At 38.0% G+C, this 22492-nt stretch overlaps 1 protein-coding gene across 1 annotated transcript in view; it reads right to left on the reverse strand.

The window, feature by feature from the left end:
* The window catches only part of klf7a (Kruppel like factor 7a), a 41250-nt gene extending 32373 nt beyond the window's left edge, over positions 1-8877 (reverse strand). Inside the window, exon 1 of the mRNA XM_056258699.1 lies at positions 8508-8877. Coding sequence (XP_056114674.1) covers positions 8508-8696 — 189 coding nt within the window. The 5' untranslated portion in view covers positions 8697-8877. The remainder of the gene's footprint in view (positions 1-8507) is intronic.
* Between the last annotated feature and the right edge of the window lie 13615 nt (positions 8878-22492).

Below are 22492 nucleotides of genomic sequence, written 5' to 3' on the forward strand. Positions count from 1 at the left end.
GTTTGCCTGCTTCAGCAGAAGGGATGGGGTGGTAAGAACTGGGTATTGCTGTATCCAGGTGTTACAACGCAGGCCAGTACTGGAGCCAAGCCAGGTCATGTGGACCTCAGACAACGGTAACTTGGAGCATATGGAAATACAGCTGGCTTTGCATATATGCCACGGCTGAGTAAGTCACATATGCACACACACACACACACACACACACACACACAGGCAGTAGAAGTGCTGAGCTCAGCAATGTTTCATGGAGAAATCCCTCATCTGACACTCACATGCATGCACAAATTCACAATTGCATGGTGCATGCATACAGCATGATGGGGCTTTCAAACATGCTTTTCCATCAAAAAGCATCACAAAGCTGCTCGTTATAATGTGCAAATGTTTCTATTAAAAAACTATTCTAATGATTGCACAATGCATGTTTTTTTTGTTGCATAAATGATTCAATGATTCATTGAATCAATCCATTAGATACAGAAAGCTGAATTTCTATCCTCTGCAGAATTGCGCTCAACAACATGCAGCAATAGACGGGGTGATTGATTGAAGCTTGCATAAACCTTGATAAACAACGCCTCTTGTCGCTTTAAGTTTCATGACCCATTTTGAGGCTTAAATGTTGCTGGCGGTGATTGATGGCTTCTGATGAAAAAGGAGAAGAAAAGCGATGGGATGTTTACAGAGAGAACATTGTCCTTCATTGTATCTCTCAAGGTCTGTTGGAAGACTTTCTCTGGAGGTAACGCAGGAGACGCTGGCTGTGAGATTCCATGCATACAATGACCGATGAGGAGGACGACGCCAAAACAAACAAGTGCAATAGCTGTAACAAAACGTGGTTCCTTAGCAACACGTTCTTTAATAATCCTGCTGTCAATGGCAAACAACATAATTAAAAATGAGTGACTGTTTCAGCTGGGACAGAGTAAGAGAGGTCATGATATCACTCTGAAATTCTTCTTTTCAGAATGTAGTTAAGTAGATTGTGTTATTTAAAGTGACAGTTCAACAAAAAAGAAAAGAAAAAAAGTAGTAGTAAATTCTGGTAGTCATTTGCTCACCCTTATGTCATTCAAAACCTGTATGACTTTCTTTTGTGAAACAAATTTTTTTCAAAATATGATATTTTAAAGAAGGTTTGAAAAAAAAAAACCTATCTTAAGTTCTGTAGAAAAAAAATGACATCAGAGTGAACTATCCCTTTAATAACACTGACACATTTTGACTTATTTAAAATTTACACATTTCTTTAAGGTCAACAAAAATTGTTCACAAAATTCTGCAATGAATGAAATTCCAACCAAGTTCTTCAAGATTTAAGACAAACACTTGCAGGAATGCACACTATACCATTCAAAAGTTTGGGACCGGTAAGATTATATATATATATATATATATATATATATATATATATATATATATATATATATATATATATATATATATATATATATATATATTGCATAAAAGCTCACCAAGGCTGCATTTATTTGAGCAAAAATACAGTAAAACAGTAATATTGTCAAATATATAAAATAACTTTTTAATCTTAGTATATTTAAAAAGCAATTCATGGCAAAGCTGAATTTTCATTACTCATTACTCCAGTCTTCAGTGTCACATGATCCTTCAGAAATCATTCTAATATGTTGATTTGATGCTTGAGAAACATTTTTCTTGTTATCAATGTTAAAAACCATGATATTTTATTTTTTCAGGATTCTTTGAGAACAGCATTTAATGGAAAACAAAATGTAAAAGTATTTGCTGTAACTTTTAAAAAATCGTAGGCATCCTTGCTGAATACAAGTATTACATTTTCTTAAACTTGTGTGACCCCACACTGAATCATGTAGTAATGACCCCAAACATTTGAACCATAGTGTATAGTAAATAATATGTAAATAGGGTCAATTTTGATTCCATGTTGACTTGAAAAGACCAATCTTCCTGAAACTTTCCACATGAAAGTGAGACTATTTGCATTTCTTATGCACGTTATTGCGGGTTCATTCCCTGCCCTGCACCGCCTTGTAAAAGTTTTACATTCTATCTTAAATGAAGGGAAAATCGCTGTCAAGCTGTGCGCAAGACTGAAAAAAAGAGCTCAGTTCTACTCGGCCTGTTAATCAAAGCCTTGAGTGCCAGCGCTGTGTCTCACGTCTGCGCTAGATTCGGGACTCATACATAAAGATGCTCCACTTCACTCCTTTTCCCTCGCTCCGCAGCTCTGGGTGCTGACACTTACTCCAGAGGCCTTCGACAAATGAGTGCACCATCTCCCGTCTCCTCTTTCATCAGACGCTAACCTTTTCATCACCCTTCAATGTGGCAGCCATCATGGGCAATCATCTGGTCCCAGTCAGATTAATGATCTCAGTGCCTAGAGTGGGTTGCCTACTCACTGCTGTAGTGCACGAGTCTAATTGGATTGCTAGGGGTCAGCTTGAGTATTGTTACAGGGTGACCCTGACAGTTGCACTTGAGCTCGGCAGTGGGAAGACCGTTGTCATTGTTAAGAGTCATATGCGACAACATAAACAAGCGCATGCGAGTTTGTGACTCAAATGAAGGAAAGTATTAGATGCTCTGACACAAATGTCACTGGTGATGGTGGAGCCGTGGCCTACGGGTTACAGGACAACACTCGAGTCGTGATGCAATGAGAGTCTGAATCCAGCCCAATTCAACTGGCCCATCATACTATCACCCTAGCATGCATAAAGGGGAGCACATAGACATGCTCCGATAGACATGAAGACTGGAGTAATGACCGATGGAAATTCAGCTTTGCATCACAAGAATAAATTACATTATAAAATCTATTCAAATAGAGAAAAGTTATTTTAAATTGCAATAATAGTTCACAAAATTGCTGATTTTACTGCATTTTGGATCAAATAAATTCAATCTTCTGAATGGTAGTTGGCCATAGGTTCATAAGTTTTTTTAAAAAAATCAATTAATAATATATTTTTTTACATGTTAGTAATAAAAATAAAAAATGTTAATGTTTATGTAGTACACAGGATTAATTAATTGTTTACGTACAAGGGAAGTGAAAGTGTTGAAACATTTAAACATTTGGGTATAATCAAAATTAAATTATTTAATTTCTGGAAAAAAAAGAAGATTATAAACGGCATGCACTCACTTTGATGAAAACCACTGAATCCAATACGGGTCATGTTGACACCCTTGCATTCCTGTAGTTTTTTTGGGGGTCATGCATTCTAGGGTTAAAACAATATTGACGTCACAAGCTTGCAAAACCGCCTACAGAGTACTATTTATGACAAGTGCTGCATAATCAGTGAATTATTAGAAGCTGGCGAGCGTGTCATGCAATAGCCGAATGCAACCACATTCTTAAGTAATCTTGAGAAAGCGCCATATGTCTGCTTTGTGGGAGCCAAGACTACTGATGAAACAAGGCTCTGTTTTTTAAATCCACCCGCAGAAGTGAACCTGTCAGAAGGTACAGCGAGGCATCTCGGCAGAGCCACTAATGATATCTCTGCATATTTAAAGATGCCTCGCCTCTCATAAGGCCCGTTTCTCGCTCGAGTCGACTGTCTTAGAGCAGTAGCCATGCGCTATGCATGACAACTATATTGCAATAACTCCCAGAATTGACTCATGAGATGGAGAGCACTATCGCTTTGTCATTTTCAATTACTGATGCTTGTCAGTAGCAATGGGATCAGTGCACTGATGTTATCTCAAGCAACCAGATCATTTCAGCTCCATTACACGGCGTGTTATCCAAAAATCTGTCGCTGGTTTCGATGATAAATGAGGACTGTGATGTAGTTAATATGAGCCAGCACATCTGATAATGTAGAGGACTCAATCTCAGGGCCGTGCAATCAAGCGAAAAGTGTGAATGGAATCACTAAAGGGTGCGAATGGACTCATTTACTGATGCATATTGGTTTGAAATAAGCGGCAATGATGGTTAATGGCGTCTCAATAACGTTTGGTGGTTGTGCATGCACTCTAAAAAGCCCTCTGTGTGTAACATTTTAGTATTGAAAACAAGTCAGCCAAGACAGCCCGTCTCATTTTCTTCTTGAGGCAAGCACTAAACAATGAGTCCATAAATTATTCTTAAGAGGAAAAACTCTGTGTATTTTACTAAATGATCCATATGGCCTGTCTCCCAGCATGAAGACGTGGCCCGCGGAGCCGTGCGATCCGGAAACCTCTTTAAGATTTCACAGTGATGTGGCTGGGTTTGGCTCTCTCCGGCGGGCCGACTTGCACGCTGTAAGAAGGCAGCTGTGGCGCTGAGAGAATTACATAACACACATTTCAGCAGTCATCGCCTACGGAAATGGGAATCCGCTCGGATCCATGGGCCTAAACAAGGTGGTGGATAAGCGAGAGCTCGCGGTCTCTGCCTGGACTGGCCCAAGCTTCGGTTGAAGACGGTTCAATGAAGTGCAAAACTGAGTTTCGAAGCATCCAAGAATGGAAGAGCAGATTTGGTCTTTTTGGTATCTTTTTCTTTCCGGCTTCTGAGCAGCCGGGGTTTCGGAGTGGCAGAGACTGCAGCACGGAATATGCACGCTTGGCACTTTTGCTCAAAGCCTCCTGTCAATCCTCATAAGCATGCCGTTCTGCAGCTCGGGACAGGGGGCTGTGACATAGGATAGATTTCAAAGGGGGAACGTGAAATGTGGCGTGTTTTTTTTTTTTTTTGGTTGTTTATCTTGGTGGCTTTGCATTGAGGTTTGGCGAGATGGGAGGTATGGGTTAAAAAGGGTTGGTTTATTCTTAGACTTTTCCTTGGGGCATTTAGTCAAGAAAGCAACGTAATGACTTTAGAGGAGCGTTCCTGTAAGTAGTTGACACTGTGAAACACACAATGTGCTGCCTTAGCACAGTGCATTAGGCTCTTTGGAGAGTCATTACAGTATCAGTTACAGAGTTTGCCCTGGCCTGAGGCTGCAAGAGAAAAAACGTCTGGTGGATCCGAGCGCGCAAAGATGCAAAAGTACAAAAACATTTTCTTAACCACATCCTGATTAAGAATCTCTTATAAAGAAGGGATCACATCCTCGCTGTGATTACAGTATTACCATGCAAATTAAATGTAGTAAAGACGTTTCAAAGAGCTACAAGTGCAGTTTTCTTTTTGTGCTTGTCAGTCATAATTCTAATGCTTATGAGTAGTTCCATGCTTGCCATATGACAAATCATGTAAGAACAGCTGGGAAGCACTATTAACTAGCACCATTCAATGACTGAAACCTCATGCTGTGGGAAAAGTGCTAAAAGATTTTTTCTTAATCTCATAAAGCAAATGCTACTTATTAGATCTGAGTAAATGGCATAATTTTACTTTACTGTTTATACCATTACATGATTAGTAAAATACAAAGTGGGACAAAATGGAGTAATTGATTCACTGTTTTGAGTTATGCACTGATGTAAAAAATGATTCATAACAAAAGCATAATCTTTTGGTTTGCATTCATCAGTTTCCAAATAAAAAGAAAACAATCAAATTAAATGTGCCGTTCATTAGTAAAGTGTTTAATTCCATAGTTCAACAGTAAAATTAAGATAAAATAAATAAAGAAAGAATAAAAAGTAATTGCATTAGCTGTCGTATTCATTTTTGTATTAATGGTGGGATTTTTAAGTGACTCTTTCTGTAGTTATGTCAATTCGCCAGTTGGTGACATGACGACAAGTGACTGTATGAGTGAGTCAAGAAATCTTTCATTCAACCAATCTGTAATAAACGTAGTTTCATTCAGGAGCGAAACAAGTCTTTATAACCGAGTCATTGAATCATACTTCTGATTTGTTTAAAAACTAAAAATAGCGAAACAAGTGATGGTCTTTATGAATGAGTCACTAAACAGATTTGTTCAAAAACAGTGAATCATTCAGTAATGCCACTACTGTGTCTTGCAACGTTTCTGCAGTGACTTTTCATTGGCAGAGCAAAAAAAAATACAAAGTTACTGGCAATATTGTGTCTAAAATTACTCATCAATAAATTCTAATTTATTGAACTGTTGTATAAAAGCAATATTACACTTGCAAAATTTTTGTGGAAACAACCGCACTCTTGCTCATGTGACACAGCATATCACCAGTACAAAAAGTTAAAAGTAGAAGACTCAAAACAGTGAAAGTAATATTTTAAAACATAGTATAAATGATGTAAAATGACTGATAGACTCTGGTCATATCATCCATCTCTAATACTTATTATTGTGGTTAAATAGAGGGAAACATCTCATAAAGGCATTCTTTTCCTTGCTCTCCACCACCACAACATGTTATTGCAGCTGCAAGCAAGATTTCAAAACCAAGCCTAAAAATATCAGACAGTTGAAATGAAAGCGATGAGAACAAAAGACATTTCAAGTTCCCCTAAGTCCCAAAATAGATGCTATGAGACAAAAACACTCCAGAATAGTCTGATGTGCCAATGTATCCCATGAGTTCCAGAATGGTCATTCAGTTTCGATGGGGACAGACGCCATACCATTCTCTGTTCCAATTTTGCAGATACCCTTCTCCACGGGAGTAGGTGAGTCACACTGAGAGTCTCTTCAAGGTGAGGTATTTTGGATATCCTCTGTCATGGCTATAGGGCATGTGATGGTTGATGGAGGAGCTTCAGGCAAGGATCTTTTGTTCTATATTGAATTTTGCAACTACACAATCCCTCCTTATCACTTTTCAATAGGTCCTCCCCTGACATAGCAGGATACTTGAGCCACGTATTAAAAATTGAATTGTATTTTTCTTGTAATATCATATTTATGACCTGAAATGGCCTCTGAGGTCTTTGAGTGCAACGTGTCAATATGCTGACTGACATTTTGCTTAGCTAAAGTCAGGGTGTTTTTACACAGTCTTTCTAAAGACAACGCACATCATCGCCATCCACATTTAATCAATTTTAAGCACAACCAGAAGAATAACCTGAGGTGAAAAGCTGCACACGTCTAGAGAATAAGTAGTCTTGTAGGCCTATCAAAGCTTGGAAGAAGGTCTCTACTGTTCTGGCCTATTTCTTTCCACTTACTAGGGATTACACGGTTTGTGAGCAATATTCGCTGCTTTGGAGGAAGTCTGGCCTTTAGGATCACTTAGCACTACAGAGCACCAAGGGCACAGGAGCTCTATTGAGGTCAAATGTCAGTCTTTGAGCATTTCTTATTCATATTGAAAGTCAATAGCAAAGCCAAACACTGGCTCCCCAACTCCTACATACACACTTACTAGTCCTACTACCACACTGCAGTTGAGATACATCTATGAACTTTTCTTCTTCAACATCAAGATTTTAGGTTAAAATGTACATGAATGTATAAGTGCATTGTAGTTTCGGTAACTGTTTACCATTCTACAATTTTATCCCCATTAGCTTCTATGTAGTTCACTTATTTTTAAAAGTACAAAAATTTCATATACCTCATAACTACATGCATTTGCATGTGAATTGTCACTACATGAAATTGTATACAAACCTGCATATATGCATATGCAGTGTGATCCATTTTCAAAATGACCAATACTGCATGACCATCTATCAAAACTCAAGGTTAGCGGCATAATGACCAAATAAACCAACCAATAAACAATGGTGCCAAAGCAGCCAGCATTAGATGCATCATATTGAGAAAAATGCAATCACAAACCATAGGTTAATAAAAATGGTCGAGCAATCTAAAAATCAATGCACGTTGAGAAAGCAATGCACCGGCATCAATGGATGGACCATGCTTTGCCCCTTCAGCACTGCGGAGAGCTCAACTCTGCGCAAAGCATGCCTCTATCCATGCGCTCGCGACGCGCCACAGTCATTACTCACATGTGCACGGTGCAAACCAATTCTGTTCACTAAATGGATTTCATAAATCTCAAATCGTTGTGAATGCACGAGAGCATAAACCAACGTCCATGTGGATGCCAGTGTGCTTTGTCCACGCGCCGCATGGCTCCATCCTCGTGAGTGGGAAAAAGTGTCATTTGCATGAAAATGAGTAGATTATACATACGATTCTACACAGTTTCATAGATATGCGCACTATATACGTCTGTCATGCACGTTTAACAGCCAAACACATTATGAGTCAATCACGCGCATGCATTTATATATAATGCAGTAGAGTCGAGAGTCTGTGCAGTGCCAAGGGAACTGAAAAAACACTGATAGGACAGATGTAGATCTATTATTCAAAGAGTCTCTGTTTGTATTATTCAGATCTTAATTTCCCAGCATGTTTTGCTACATTGCACTAGGTCGCAAGAAGTAAGCTGTATGGCATGAAAGCATCAAATTATTTCAACCACGTGGTATTTTAAAATGCATTTGCAATACTAAAGACACCTTACGCAGAGTTGCAATTATGCAAAATGCAATAAATACTGTTTGTCGCGTATGTATAAGTTGCGCGTGCACGCAAGAGCGCACTGACACGCGAAAAAAAGTTGGATAAATTGCAAAGACAGAGATAAAAGCAATTCACCTGCTGCCAGTTTTCCTCCAGAGACGGCATCGCGGAGAAGTAGCCAGTGTCATGAACAAGTTGAAGTTCTTGAAAAATACTGTAATTGGCCAGAACATCCATGTTTGTGCAGCTAAACGGTGCGTTTGAGAGACTTTGATTCTCTGCGCGAGGAATCCGCGTTCTCTTCAGCGCGAGCGACTGAAACATTCAGATCAGTCACGAAATCCGAAACGTTTCAGTTCACTATGGACACTAAAATATATTTAATAGTAAAGGATCCATCCATCCAGGTTTGTTTGCTTTCCTCACAATGTTTCTGGAAGGTGAGCTGCAGGAGCAGAGTAGCTCACAGGTTACTGTGTCAGTCAGTGTGGGGAGCCACCGTACCGTCTGCGGATGCCCGCGAATCAAGGGGGCGTGCTTATCTGTCAATCAACTTCGTGCGTAACCATATAAGGAAAAAAGGGACGAAAACTTTGGTGGCGATTCAGAAAGGCGGAGCTAAACTCGGACAGTGGGAGGAGTTCGATGCTGTTCTGGACCTATGATTCGTTCTCCGAGTTGCCACTCACAACATACATGCCTTTGAAAGACGAGCTATATTTAGAACGCTATATAACATACGAATCAGCGTTCGAGCCTCATTCGAAGCAAGAGCTTCCAGAGAGCAGCCACGTAGTGATTCAGGTCTGTTCAACACACTGAAGTGATGAAAAAATACACATTTAAAAACACTTGACGCTCTAGACGTTAAAACAAAGATTATGCTAACATAAACAGTGAGAGAAATCACACAGTTAAAACGGTCGTCACTGTTGCTGTCTGAGTTAATGAGGTTGTTTTCAGATCCGTGATGTTTAATTTGATTTACTTTGCTCAAATAGCCGTAAAATGAAGTGCACAATTGGACACAAATAGGCCTACACATATCTGTACAATAAGACGAGTTAAAGCGGCTGCAGACTGAGAGTTCTGCCAGATAGATAAATAGCCCAATATGAACTCATTTGCTTTCAAAATCCCTCCAGGTAAAACCTTTACATGATATTTTGTATTTCGTACCATATTTACATGTTGCTCATATGTAGCCTACTTCAAAGAATAGCTATTATACTTTTTTGTTCTGTCTGTCTGTCTGTCTGTCTGTCTGTCTGTCTGTCTGTCTGTCTGTCTGTCTGTCTGTCTGTCTGTCTGTCTGTCTGTCTGTCTGTCTGTCTGTCTGTCTGTCTGTCTATCTATCTATCTATCTATCTATCTATCTATCTATCTATCTATCTATCTATCTATCTATCTATCTATCTATCTATCTATCTATCTATCTATCTATCTATCTATCTATCTATCTATCTATCTATCTATCTATCTATCTATCTATCTATCTATCTATCGCACTCTGTAACCCTGACTTTTGATTTGCTATGTGCAGCTTAACTCGCATGTTATTTACATGGAAATCAGATGGCATATAAGCTTGAGTACCTCTTTGAACTATAAGTACTTCGCAGCCATCTCACAACATCCCTGACCTTGTGTCATGCATGTAATTAGATAAGTGGAACCTATAAACTATGAGAGGCTCTGAAAGGAAAATCTTGACCAAATCTGTTCGCTCTTTCACTTCAGCTGGAAAGAAAAGCGGGGGGGGGGGGGGGGGGGGGGGGGGAATCATGGAATAGGCTTTAGTTGTTATGGCTCATTTGATTTGAATTATTCATATTCTTCACCAGATGATGCTTTGGCTCTTGGTGAGCATGTGTTATTTCTTTCATCTGGTACCTGCTCTGTGGAATGAGGTATGAATGAATTCATGAATTCACTGGTGAATCTAAGAGTGACCTTAAAAAAAACACTCTGGAGACAGAGGAGGTATAAAGAACGAATCTGTTTCTCTCCTCTATAGCAGTTTTCATCCAAGATGGTCTGAGACGCTGGGATTTTCCTCTGTGTTATTAGAACAGAAGGCTGGAGGATAGGGGGATTGTTCCATCAAAAGTGAAGTCTTGAGGTTTTAGTAGTCATGCATGAACGTCCTCTCACTTATGGATGTGACTGACCTACATGGAGGTGAATTGGCGTTTGGTTCTTTGGAGATTATAAAAGATGTTTCTTGATAGGTTGTTCAGATCAGTGTTTTGGTGCTTCACAGAGTACAGTTGATTTTCTAAATAATAAAAAAAATCTTAAGAATATAAGACTGGATGCTGACAAATAAGAATGGGAAAAAAGTAGCTTTAAAATGCATGTAGCAATTTTTTGTTTTGAAAAACATTCTTTGTATAAATCTTCTCGTGTTTTATACAATTTTCAACAAAAGTTGTATTAAGAATAAATGGCTATAACAGTGTCAAGTAACCATTAAGTAATTACTTTTTTGAACACACATATTTTACAAATATTATGCATTTTTGAATCATGAATTTCATTAAGTTGTCTTGGGGTTGTACCCTTTGACATTTGGCAACCTGAACCGTAAATGTCATAAAAGGGTAAATTAATCTGATACTTTTAAGAGACTTTGACACAGCATAATTTTTTTCAACACAAAGAAATTGCATCCTGCATGTTTCAAATCTTTTTTAAACGTTTCAAATGTTTTATTTATTTATAAAACCACCTTTTAAATTAGCCTTTTTCTTCAGTCTTTTAATCATACTCTTTTATTTTCTCAAGCAAGTTACACCAGCTTCTGTAGACATTCACAAATGAATTAAAATTAATTCAGTAACTAGTCATCTTTGAAGAGATGTTTTCATCATTTTTGAACAAATTGCGTTTTTAATGTATTTTTTTTTTTTAGCAAATGAAAGAATGAGCGTGATGACATATTGACCCCTTTCATTTGTACATGGAGTTCTTATTTTTAAGAACTGTGTTTACTAATAAGTACAGTAAACCTCTGTCCCTGCTAAATCAGCTGTGCATGTTAACTGCATGTTATGCAAATATGTGGAAATGAGTGGTTTGGAGACAGTTTGTTTAATTTGAGTGAGAGACTGTAGAGATAAGACTTGAAGAGGGAAAGACAGTTGGAAAGTGAGAGAGTGAGGTAATTGTAATCTGCCTCAGTGTAAAGCCTACTTTTTCTTCCAGCGTGTGTGAAATGTAGCTGATTTGCTCTCTTTGTGTAAGCCAGGTTTATGTGTGCCTCCCCAGCCCACCCCTGTGCGTCCACAGTGGCAGCGAGTGCTGTAATCTCATTATTCTGCTCTGGGAGACTGGCTGTCGGCCCTGGAACTACGATTTACACATGGCATTTCAACAGGGAGGGGAGGGCCATGCTGTCGATGAAGCGGCCACTGACATTTATCCATTTGACACGTTAGCCTCTCTCTCTCTCTCTCTCTCTCTCTCTCTCTCTCTCTCTCTCTCTCTCTCTCTCTCTCTCTCTCTCTCTCTCTCTCTCTCTAACTTATACACACAAACAAACACCAAATGTGTTTTCCATTCCACCTATAACACAGCTATATATTTATTGGCATTAGGGATTTCAACAAACTAACCCTAAGAGTTAAATGCAGTGTTTCCCAACCAACAGTGCACATTTTGGATGTCTCCCTTAAACTGGGTACACTGCACGGTTTTAAAAGTTGTCGTATCACTTTTCTTCTCTCACAACATGACTTCTCTCACAAACCCCTGTCTGGGTTTCCATTTAGTTGCTGTTGTGTCACATTATGCGACAGTGGGTCACACATAGGAAGAATCGCCAACAACTCTGTATGGTCTGCAAACGACGTTTCACAACCAAACACATGAGAATTGATACAGGAAATAACGTGAGATCACGCGTGAGACAGGATTTCTTCTAGTTATAATAAGAAGAAGCTTGTGATCAAAGTGTTCTGTGTGCCGATTTGCAGCGGAAAAGCAGAGAATGTTTGCTTGCCGAAGCCATGCTTTCTGATGTTCTGTTAGAGGTCTATGACTCTTCCCTCTGAAACTTTCCTTGCCCTGTGTCTTGCTCTCTCATTGGCTGTTGTCATCGCAGATGTAATTTCCATCAAAACACATTTCACACTGCATGACTCTGAGTTACAGACAGGTCCAGATATTTCACATGCTAAATGTTTCAGTGGCATTCGTGACGCATCAGCGCTTCTCTCAGATCGCGTCTTTGATCATACACACTACGGGATTGTCACTCACGGGAAAGAGCGCCGATTTGTCGGCAATTGCGAGTGAAAATCGTGGCTAAAATCATGCAAGCGTGTACCTGGCATTATCTGATCCATATATTTCGGGTCTTGGATTCTCTATTAATGAGCTGATGAGTTCGATCAGGTGTGTTTGATTAGATAGAGTTCGAAAATGTGTAGTGTTGCTCTGCGTCCGAAATTACATGATGAGTAGGTACTACAGTTGAATTTGAATTTTCTTCATGACCATTAAAAAGTAAGTTCTGTATAGTATAAATTTGGATAGTATGAATGTAATTCTGAAGTACTACATCCACCATGTTGTTACTGTCATGTGACCTACCAGTGTCAGTTGCTGCGCTTCACTAGTAAAGTGTCCATCAGTCTCATTGCGCATGTTATTCCAAAAAAAAAAAAAACCTTGTGGCTCTTGGCATCCATTACACACTAGCATTAAGTTGGTGTCTTTTTCACAGGCAAGCAGCACTCATATTTTCTTCAGAAAATGTAAAATTTTAGTTTTTAAATCGCAATCTGACTTGATTTGTGTCTTACGCCTAAGTAATGAGAAGTGAACTTGTATTGCCCTCACACAAATTCTGCTTTTACCCTTCTGTGCACCGCACATCTCTGCAAGTGTTCTCTTTTCTTTTCTAAAACACGCTGTTGATTTTGCATTAATTTTAAAGCAGTTGCACTGACTTTAAAGGATATCTGAACCGAAGAGCCAATTACCGTACTTCAGAATCACGACGGAAGTAGAAGGTCGTTCTGTTTTTACGCATGGTATAAGGAAGTATTCGATTTCGAATGCAGCTTTGGTGTGCCTTTAGCAACAGGGTTAGTGAACACTGGTTAAACGTATATAGTTCATCAAAAAAAAAAAAAAAGTATGTCATAATTTATTCATGTCGATCCAAACATATGACTGCAGAACACAAGAAGATATTTTAAAATATCTTCTTTTTTTTTAATCCGGGGTCCAACGTTGTTTTGACCCCATTTCTCTAAATATCTTCTTTTGTGTGCCACAGAAGAAAGTATAAGTCATACAGGTTTGGAACGGCATGAGAATGAGTAAATGATGACAGAATTATCATTTTTGGGTGAACAATGCCTTTAAAGTTGCCCCTTATTGCACCTGATTTTCTTTTTTATAGCACTTTCTGATCTTATTGCGCATGTTATTCCAAAAAAAAAAAACCTTGTGGCTCTTGGCATCCATTACACACTAGCATTAAGTTGGTGTCTTTTTCACAGGCAAGCAGCACTCATATTTTCTTCAGAAAATGTAAAATTTTAGTTTTTAAATCGCAATCTGACTTGATTTGTGTCTTACGCCAAAGTAATGAGAAGTGAACTTGTATTGCCCTCACACAAATTCTGCTTTTACCCTTCTGTGCACCGCACATCTCTGCAAGTGTTCTCTTTTCTTTTCCAAAACACGCTGTTGATTTTGCATTAATATTAAAGCAGTTGCACTGACTTTAAAGGATATCTGAACCGAAGAGCCAATTACCGTCACCGTATTGCTTCAGAAAACCTGTCATCTGACTTATCTCTACAATAAGTCCAGTCATATTGCCCTGATTTTATGGCAAATGCCGTAATATGTCCGTAACCACACCGAGGCACTGGCGAATACATTAATCTCCACTCTCCTCCATTTCGTTTCACTGCTGACATAGCTATTTACTGACAGTTAGTGGTATTACGGCATTAATAATGGAAAAGATGCCATCCACCGCACCATCATGAAAAGGCTAATGGCAGCAAACTGCATATTTGGAGTATTTCTTGTTTCATGTAATGCCACAGCACAAGACACAAGAATCAAAAAGAATTTATGTGCATGCAATTAAATTTATCAACTGCTAATGATGGAACATGACTAAAGATAAAAAGAATCATTTTTATTTAAAACATAATTTTGTGCATGCTTTGCTGCAGAATAGCTCTTAATTTTTGAGAATACATGGTAAAAATCCTGTTTACATTGTAAAAAAAAATAGGCTATTACATTTTATACTGGGCTTTTTGAGCCACGAGCAAAGACATTTTAGAATCTACATAACATGATATTAAATCAACAATGTTCCACCAAATGTTGTGCCCGATTTGTCTGAGCAAACTGCTTCATATTGTGATTTATGGCATGAATGGTTTATAGGATTATTGTTTTGTCTCTTGACTTTTTGTTTTGTCTTTATGTTGTTGCTGATTGTGCTCGTCAGTTTTTAGCATTTTGTTGTGTCATGAGTGCATATTAATGATGTCTGTAGTTCATCACTATTGAGGTTTGTGTGTTAAGTGTTGAGGTTGATGTGTGTCTATACGACTGTGGCATGTTGTATCTTTGTGTTAAATAAAACTATATAAAAATGATTTTTTTAGCGATGTATTCGTTTAAAAATTACATGTGGGACAAATACCAAACATTTTCTATTGGCTTTCATTGTCATAACACTTTGAGGCTTGTTTGAGTTTGTCGTTTCATTCTTTTCAATGACTTCCACAGTAATTGTTGCAGGCCTTCTCAAGGGAATTTAGCTTGTTTAGCTAAGGACGGTCATTGGAGTATCTTAGCCATGTATTGAATGTTGAATAGACACAGATATAATTTTAACTTTGGCCTTTATTTTTGCATGAGCCTTTGAGGCTTGATTCTGGTTATTATTTTCAATCTGATATTCCTCTTGAAGAACAAGTAATGGAAATGTCGTTACTGTCGACTCGGCTCCGGTTGCTCAAGAGGAGAGAATAGAAAGCTACAAAACGCCCTCTCAGCTCGCTCTCACAGTTAATGCTGCGCTGGTGCTTCTCATGCCAAGCGAGAGGAATAAACAGCAGAAAGCAGACAAGAGAAAATGCAGACAGGACCACAAAGGGCAGAGCCTCTCAAGCCAATTAAATGAGAGAGAATGGCACACAGACAGGAAATTTCCTCTGACCTCCCTGCCTTCCTCTGAAAGGTTACAGAGATGCAAATGTGGCCTCTGTGGAGAATATTGATAATCACGCTTGCCTTTTGTTGGTCTGTGTGGTTTTCGTAATGGGCCCAGGAGAGACCGGACTTTTTAGATGTCATTTCATAAATGCAGTTCAGGTAATTAGAGTGATTTTGCAGAAGCTACTGAAGGTTTACATGATAATTACATGTGTAGAAAAGGAATATCACAAATTAGATCTCCTTAATATCTTAATTGTTTCTCCGGTGGCAGATGGAGACTTTTAAGTGTCCTGCTTCTCAGGTTTTTCCCTCTAAAGAAAAATACCCCGGTAATCTCACATTAACAATGTCCCAAACTGCGCTCAGGTATGCCAAGATACCTAAGCCTTCAGACTAAAGTCAAAATTATCTCAGTTTAATCAAATTCTTCCTAAGTCAAATTATTTTAGCAATCCACATTTGATTTGTTGCTCTATGCTAAACCTGAGAAAACAAAGTTTTGTTGCTTTGGGAACAAACAAATATGCAAACAGACACCCAGTTGTTGCGATCAATTCGCTCACCAGTTCTGTGATAATGTATGCAAGTCAATATATTTAAATAAGTCATCTGCATAAAGTCAAAAGCCATTTGAAAGAGCATAATTTTCATTGATCAAGCTCCCTTTAGATCTGTATGTTGTCAGTTTTTGCTAAATAGCTATAACAAGCATCTAAAAGGAGTCTTTAGAGAAATCAAAAACGGCTTAGTGGGAGTCTAAGACAAATCTGCATTGATCAGAACCCTCTTTTTGAGCTGGATATGTGAAATGAAAGAAGGAAATTATAACTCCGCTTTGTATAATGTTGACACAATGCAGAGATTAATTCAGATGAGCAATGAACGGTTTGTGTGTGTGTGTGTGTGTGTGTGTGGACTGAGTTAGATTGTTGATGTTTGCATAGTGACTGAGCACAAAAGAGAAGTCAGAGGTCACAGATTTGAGCCATTCACTAGGAAACCATGGCAACGGTCACAGTGTAGCAGCTGTCAGGTAATGACATTCACTGACTGGTGTGTATCTTTGTGTAGAGGGGGAGGGTGGTGTCTTTACACAAATCATTCATCAACTGAGAGTGACATATGCCTCTTTAAGTACCAAACCATTACTGTATACAAAGCACCATATGCATCACATTAAGGTATAAATCCTTTACCAATTTATTATGATTTCAATAATTTTCACTAAAATACCATATTTACTACAGTTATTGTAACTGTAATACAATTAGTTATTTGGTTTTTGCAACCTCTGTCACTATTATGAAAGCTATTTGCATTGTTTGAATTCCATTTAATTTATTATGATTTCAAAGTAGCAAAACTAATAGTATGGGGCGCGTTTATTGCATGATTACCATAGTAAAGGGGGATGAAAATGAAAGGAGAAACTAAGTTATTATTTTAGGTGCATATTCATACATTTCGATTTCATTTAAGAATCAAACATGCATTATCGAATATTTGTGGTTTGAAGAGAGCCTAGAGACGTTAGTCAGCATGGATGCTATTTAATTGGATGCAAATGAAAATGAGGCTGTGAGGGGTGGAAATACAGTCAGTTCAGTATGCTGTACTGCAGATTGTTGAGCTGTTGAAACATTGATTTAGTGAATACATTTAGTGAATAAAAACTTCTCTTGGAAATTAGACTTGGCCTAGAACCTTCAATACTGTTTATGCTGACTAAAGTGTACAGAAACGTCCTCATTGAGGCAAGAAGACATCAAGGTCCGTTCAAATCCAGTGTTTTTAAAGGCTGCTTCGCTGCCTGTGATATCCCATAATCCTGTGTGTGCTTGTGAAAAAAACCCCCCAACAACATTGCATCTGATAGAGCTGATGAGAAAACATAAAATTGGTTGGATTGCTATTTAGAAGATATTTGCTTTATTGTATGTCTAATGTATTTTTTTATATAGATCACAATTATTGTACTCTATTAGAAGAAACCTATAGGGCATGATGGGATGATTTTATAGATCTAGTTTTAATGAATTAATTTTGTTTTAATTCCTTTTTTATTCTATACTTTTTCAAAACAAAACAAGTTAAACATCAAAGTATTATGTAGTAATCCTTATGTAAGTATCCTCAAATAGAACCTGAAATAAAGTTTTTTTTTTTTTCAAATTGAGTCAAAATAGGATTCTATATAGAACCCAACTGAACCTGTTTTTCTGAGAGTGCAGCTTGGAAGTCAGTCTGAAAGCAGTTTCCTGATGAGGTACCGTCAAACAAAAAATGTTGTGTGTTAAGTCACTGATTGACTGAGCAGAAAGGTTTCAGACACAGGCTACACTCCAGCCAAGAGGAAAAAGATTGTCTGTTCATCCTTTTATCCAGCAGCTCAGGCCATGCACACACATCTGCTCTGACTCTAGACAGTCTTTATCGTGAGCGTTCAGCTCCCTGAGTTCATGCGAGGCTACTGATAACAGGTTTCTCCAATCAATACACAACATGCCCCCGCAGACCATCTCAGGCACTGTTTTCATCAGCTATGATTCTGTGAAATAACTTCTTTTTTAATTATGTCTTTACCCCCAGGCTCCGGTGGAAATCATAACTTGTCCACTCAGAGGTCAACAAAGCCAGAGAATCCAAAAGCTACACTTGTCCACAAGTGGATGGAGCCATTAAATGTGTGTCAAGGTCTACTGGTACCTGGAATCAAGACACAGGCATTTAACAATAGGTAGGCCTATTGCAACTTTTTATAATGATTTTGTAAAAAAAATATATATAATACAATACAACATAATATAACAACATTATAGAAAAAAATATAATTTATTAATTCCGTTATTCATACCATAAACAGTGCATATGTATATATTTATATTTATATATAATTATTATTTATATAATTTGAGCTATTCATCTAAAAAATAAAATGAATTAAAAGATGGGTAGTCTTGGTGTCAGTTGGTTGTTGACTGGAGTAACGTCGAGATCACATGTTCCGTGTCTGATCCCGGTCTCCTGACCTTCATGTGGCTTCAGCCAAACACATTCCAAGAATCATGCAGAAGATGACTGTAACAGCACAATGTGAGGTCTTTTCAGCTAAACGTTTAATACCATCTGGTCTGTCCCCCCACCATGCATCTGTTAGGGGGAAACATTGCATACCATGTGTCATGTGATATGTGACTTTTTATACACACTCATTCATGCAGATCAGCTGCAAATGTAACTCTTTTTATATGTACATCATTTTTATCATAGCATGCCCGCTCTTGCAGTATTTTAGCAAAACTATTCTTTTACCTTTTTATTTTACTTTCTGCAGTCTGGACTTTTAATTATAGCTATCATTATAGCATTTCATTGCATATGCATAGTGATAAACAAATTCATAATTGATCTACTTTCAATTAAGATTATGGAAATAATCAAAGTAATTCTAATTATTGCATCAAGTAATTATCTGTTAATTTTATTTGCTTTATATTTTTACCCTAAATGCCTGTAATGTTCGACTATGCTTCTGGTTTTGCTTTTCGGATCTTTCTGTGTTTTTGGCTAAATCTCTCAAGTATACCCTCCAGTTAGCCAGATAACCTCTGTTCCTTGAGTGTCTCAGCCATGGAATTCTATTAAGATTTCAGATTAGGGAGAATTGTGATGGTGAACATGGATGAAATTCTTTTGGGACAGTGAAGAGCCTCAGAATCCATGACCTCCAGAAAAGAGAGAGAAGGATATATGGCTTTTGTCATAGACGATTCAGGACTCTTTGGTCTTGTGGATTGAAACTGCGGTACACATGTGAATATTCAGTCTAAGACCAGATTTAACCAGGCAGACAATCATAGCAGTTGTAGTAGATGACAATGCAAGTATGTGGAGGAAATGTCTTTTCTATTAATTCCGCCCCTCATATAAACTTTCTGCTTGCGCTGGTCAAAATAAAGGCGACCTATATTGATTCCTTTAAAAGCTTAATATTAGTCTGGGAATATTTTTTATAGGGTATGTGTGGTTTAAAGGTTCTGCTGATGGCAAGGTTTTGTTTGAACGAGTCATCAAGGTATACAGTACTTTCTTTTAGTGCATCCATATGGATTTGCAAGTAGTTATTAAGCCCACCTCAATAAACATTTCTTTTTTAATCCACATCCACAAGAAACCAAAAATTTAACTCAAAGCAAAGAGTTTTGGGGCTTTTCAGATTGAAATTGTTTACCCATGTCCACTAATTCTGGATTAATGTGTTGGCTTGGGTTGTCTTATTCTATGTTTTGCTGCATTTAATGCTTTACCCTTGGTTATTATTGTGCTATTTAAATTATTGTAAATTTGAGTTTAGTAAGAAATTAGACATGAATGCCCTCTCAAGTCGTATTTACTACTGGGAAATAATTTTGATTTCTGAGTTGGGCGGGCCATAAACTTTAAACATGGCGGAGGGGAAAATGATTGCTGCTGTTTTCCAGAACAGCTACACTACCTTGTCTTGTCAAAAAAAAGTACTACATATTTACATATTTGAACATCAATTTGAAGCATATTGAATGTTTTATACACATCGAAAATAGCCTGTATTTGACCGAAATTACAGAATCATTAGCATTTACATTTTATTCAAAATGAACTATCTTCAATACATTTTGGCTTTAATAAGATTGGTCCCTCTATATAGGTATCTTTTACTACTATGTACTAATTTAAATGAATCATTTGATACAATGCACTTATTGTGTACAGACATGCTTTTACATTTTACTTATATAAAAAAAAACCCTATCCCTGCATTTGATTACAGCTTATTAATTAATTCCTGTTATTGCATAATTACATTGACCCTTCCATTGCACTTTAACCCACGCTTAAACATTCCCATACCACCAAACCTGTCCCTAACCTTACCCGTATCACACCTCAATAGCAGCAAAAGTGTTTTGCAATACAGTGAACACAATATGAAGCACATACTTAATTTTTGATGTCATTACATAGTAGTTAAAGACACCTAATATAAAAAGTGACAATAAGATCTCCTCAAGAAATAGGCAAGAATAAACCTGGTGTTCTCCTTTTCTTTCAGACTTGAATGCGACAATATAGAAGTGAATGACAGGTGATTGTCTGTGTTGGGTCAACGGGGTCTATTGTAGTTTGAACCCCAATCTTTATGAAAATTTCTTATCTATTATTTGTGTTCCACAGAAGAAAGAAAGTCACACAAGTTTGATATGTGAGTAAAAGATGACAACATTTTCCTTGTTTTGAGAAAAGTATTGGACCAGTAATTGGACTGGTAACATTACATTGAACATTCTATCTGTCGATTAACAAAAGTTTGCTGTGCAATTGCAGATGTGACCTACTGAGATAACCAACAGTAAGTGCCCTACCGAAGGGCAAAACGGTGATTGGGCAGGAAATGGTTCATAGCGGCCCCTCTGTGTTCTTCTAGCCTGTAGTGTTTGTGTCAGATCCCGAACCGCGAGACCACTATCATTCCAGAGCACATCGAGTCAAGTCAAGTCACCTTCATTTATACATAGTTCCCACAGGCCAATTAATGTCACGTGACCTCCCCGGAGACGCCATCTTTGAGGGCATAAGCTGCTCTGTTTACAAAGTTTTACAAGCAAATTTCGAATATTTCTTTCTGTTTATAATGTTACGAAAATCATGAAGAGACAAAGTGACCGAGATTATAAAGAGACTCTATTAACACAAGACAGAGAGAGGTACCATGCGAAAATTTCAGTCATAAATGGTGTGGATCCGTATGCACTAACGAAGGAAGCACCGAGCACTGATTATGCAGCTTTGCCTCATACAGTATTATCATGTGTAACGTTACCATTATCTGGTATTTTTTACACATGTGAGCAATTCCGAGCCTGGAAATCACTGGAGGCGTACAATCAGTTTGTCGAGGGTTGGGTTGGTGACGTTTGCTCAAGTGCAATCAATGGAAAAGTAGTCATCATAGCGAATGTATGTAGCATGATGCTAGACTATCTGTCTATTAAAAAGCCATAGACTGCACAACTTAATTCCTGTTCCCCTTAAAACAGTCATCGGTGCTTTCTGTAATATGCATGTACTTATTTGGACAGTGTAGAATAGGGTTGGAACGGTACATGTATTCGTATCGAACCTAAACTGTACGGGCGTCACGGTTCAGTGCATGAATATACACGGTATAAAAATAAATAAAACTCGCATGCAAATTAATTAATGTAATGCGGAACTACTTTATACGCGGGTTCTTTAGGGACATAATCTGAGATTGCAATGCTGGAATGTGTGTGTGTGTGTGTGTGTGAGTGTGAGTGAGAGAGGCGCGGGCGCGATCGAACAGTAGAAACTGTTGTTTTTAATACCTCGTCATTATCTTCATACAGGACATCATTCAAACTGCAAAGTGTTAACTTGTTTATCCTCGCCAGCCATAACCTCCGTCGTTGTTCTGACAAAAGCTTAGTCTTCTCACATTCATGAAGTCTAAAGACGGGTATACTGTAAAATCCAAATTTAATTGAACCTCCGGCACGATTTGAACATCCATTGACCCACCAGGACCATTTTCACTTTTTATCACGGAATTAACTCGTTTCAGCTTCTACTTCTAATATTCTGCCCACAACATGCCCACAGATATGGCGCCGGGTCGGCAAATGCCCGTGTGTTGTGACGTCATGTAGGAACTATGTATATAGCGTAGGGCTGCACGATTAATCGAATTTTAATCACGATCGCGATTTTGGCTTCCCACGATCAAATTCGCGTGACCGAGCGATATTTAAAATGCGTCATTACATTCACAGAACACTCCGTATCAAAGGTTTTTTTTTTTTTTGTAAAGCCAATCTAGCGCTCCGTAAACCACTGTCTGATCACGTGCCTCCATGAGC

The sequence above is a fragment of the Rhinichthys klamathensis genome, unplaced genomic scaffold, assembly GCF_029890125.1.
Source record: "Rhinichthys klamathensis goyatoka isolate OS25496 unplaced genomic scaffold, OSU_Roscu_1.1 h1tg000157l_1, whole genome shotgun sequence".
Lineage (NCBI taxonomy): Eukaryota > Metazoa > Chordata > Actinopteri > Cypriniformes > Leuciscidae > Rhinichthys > Rhinichthys klamathensis.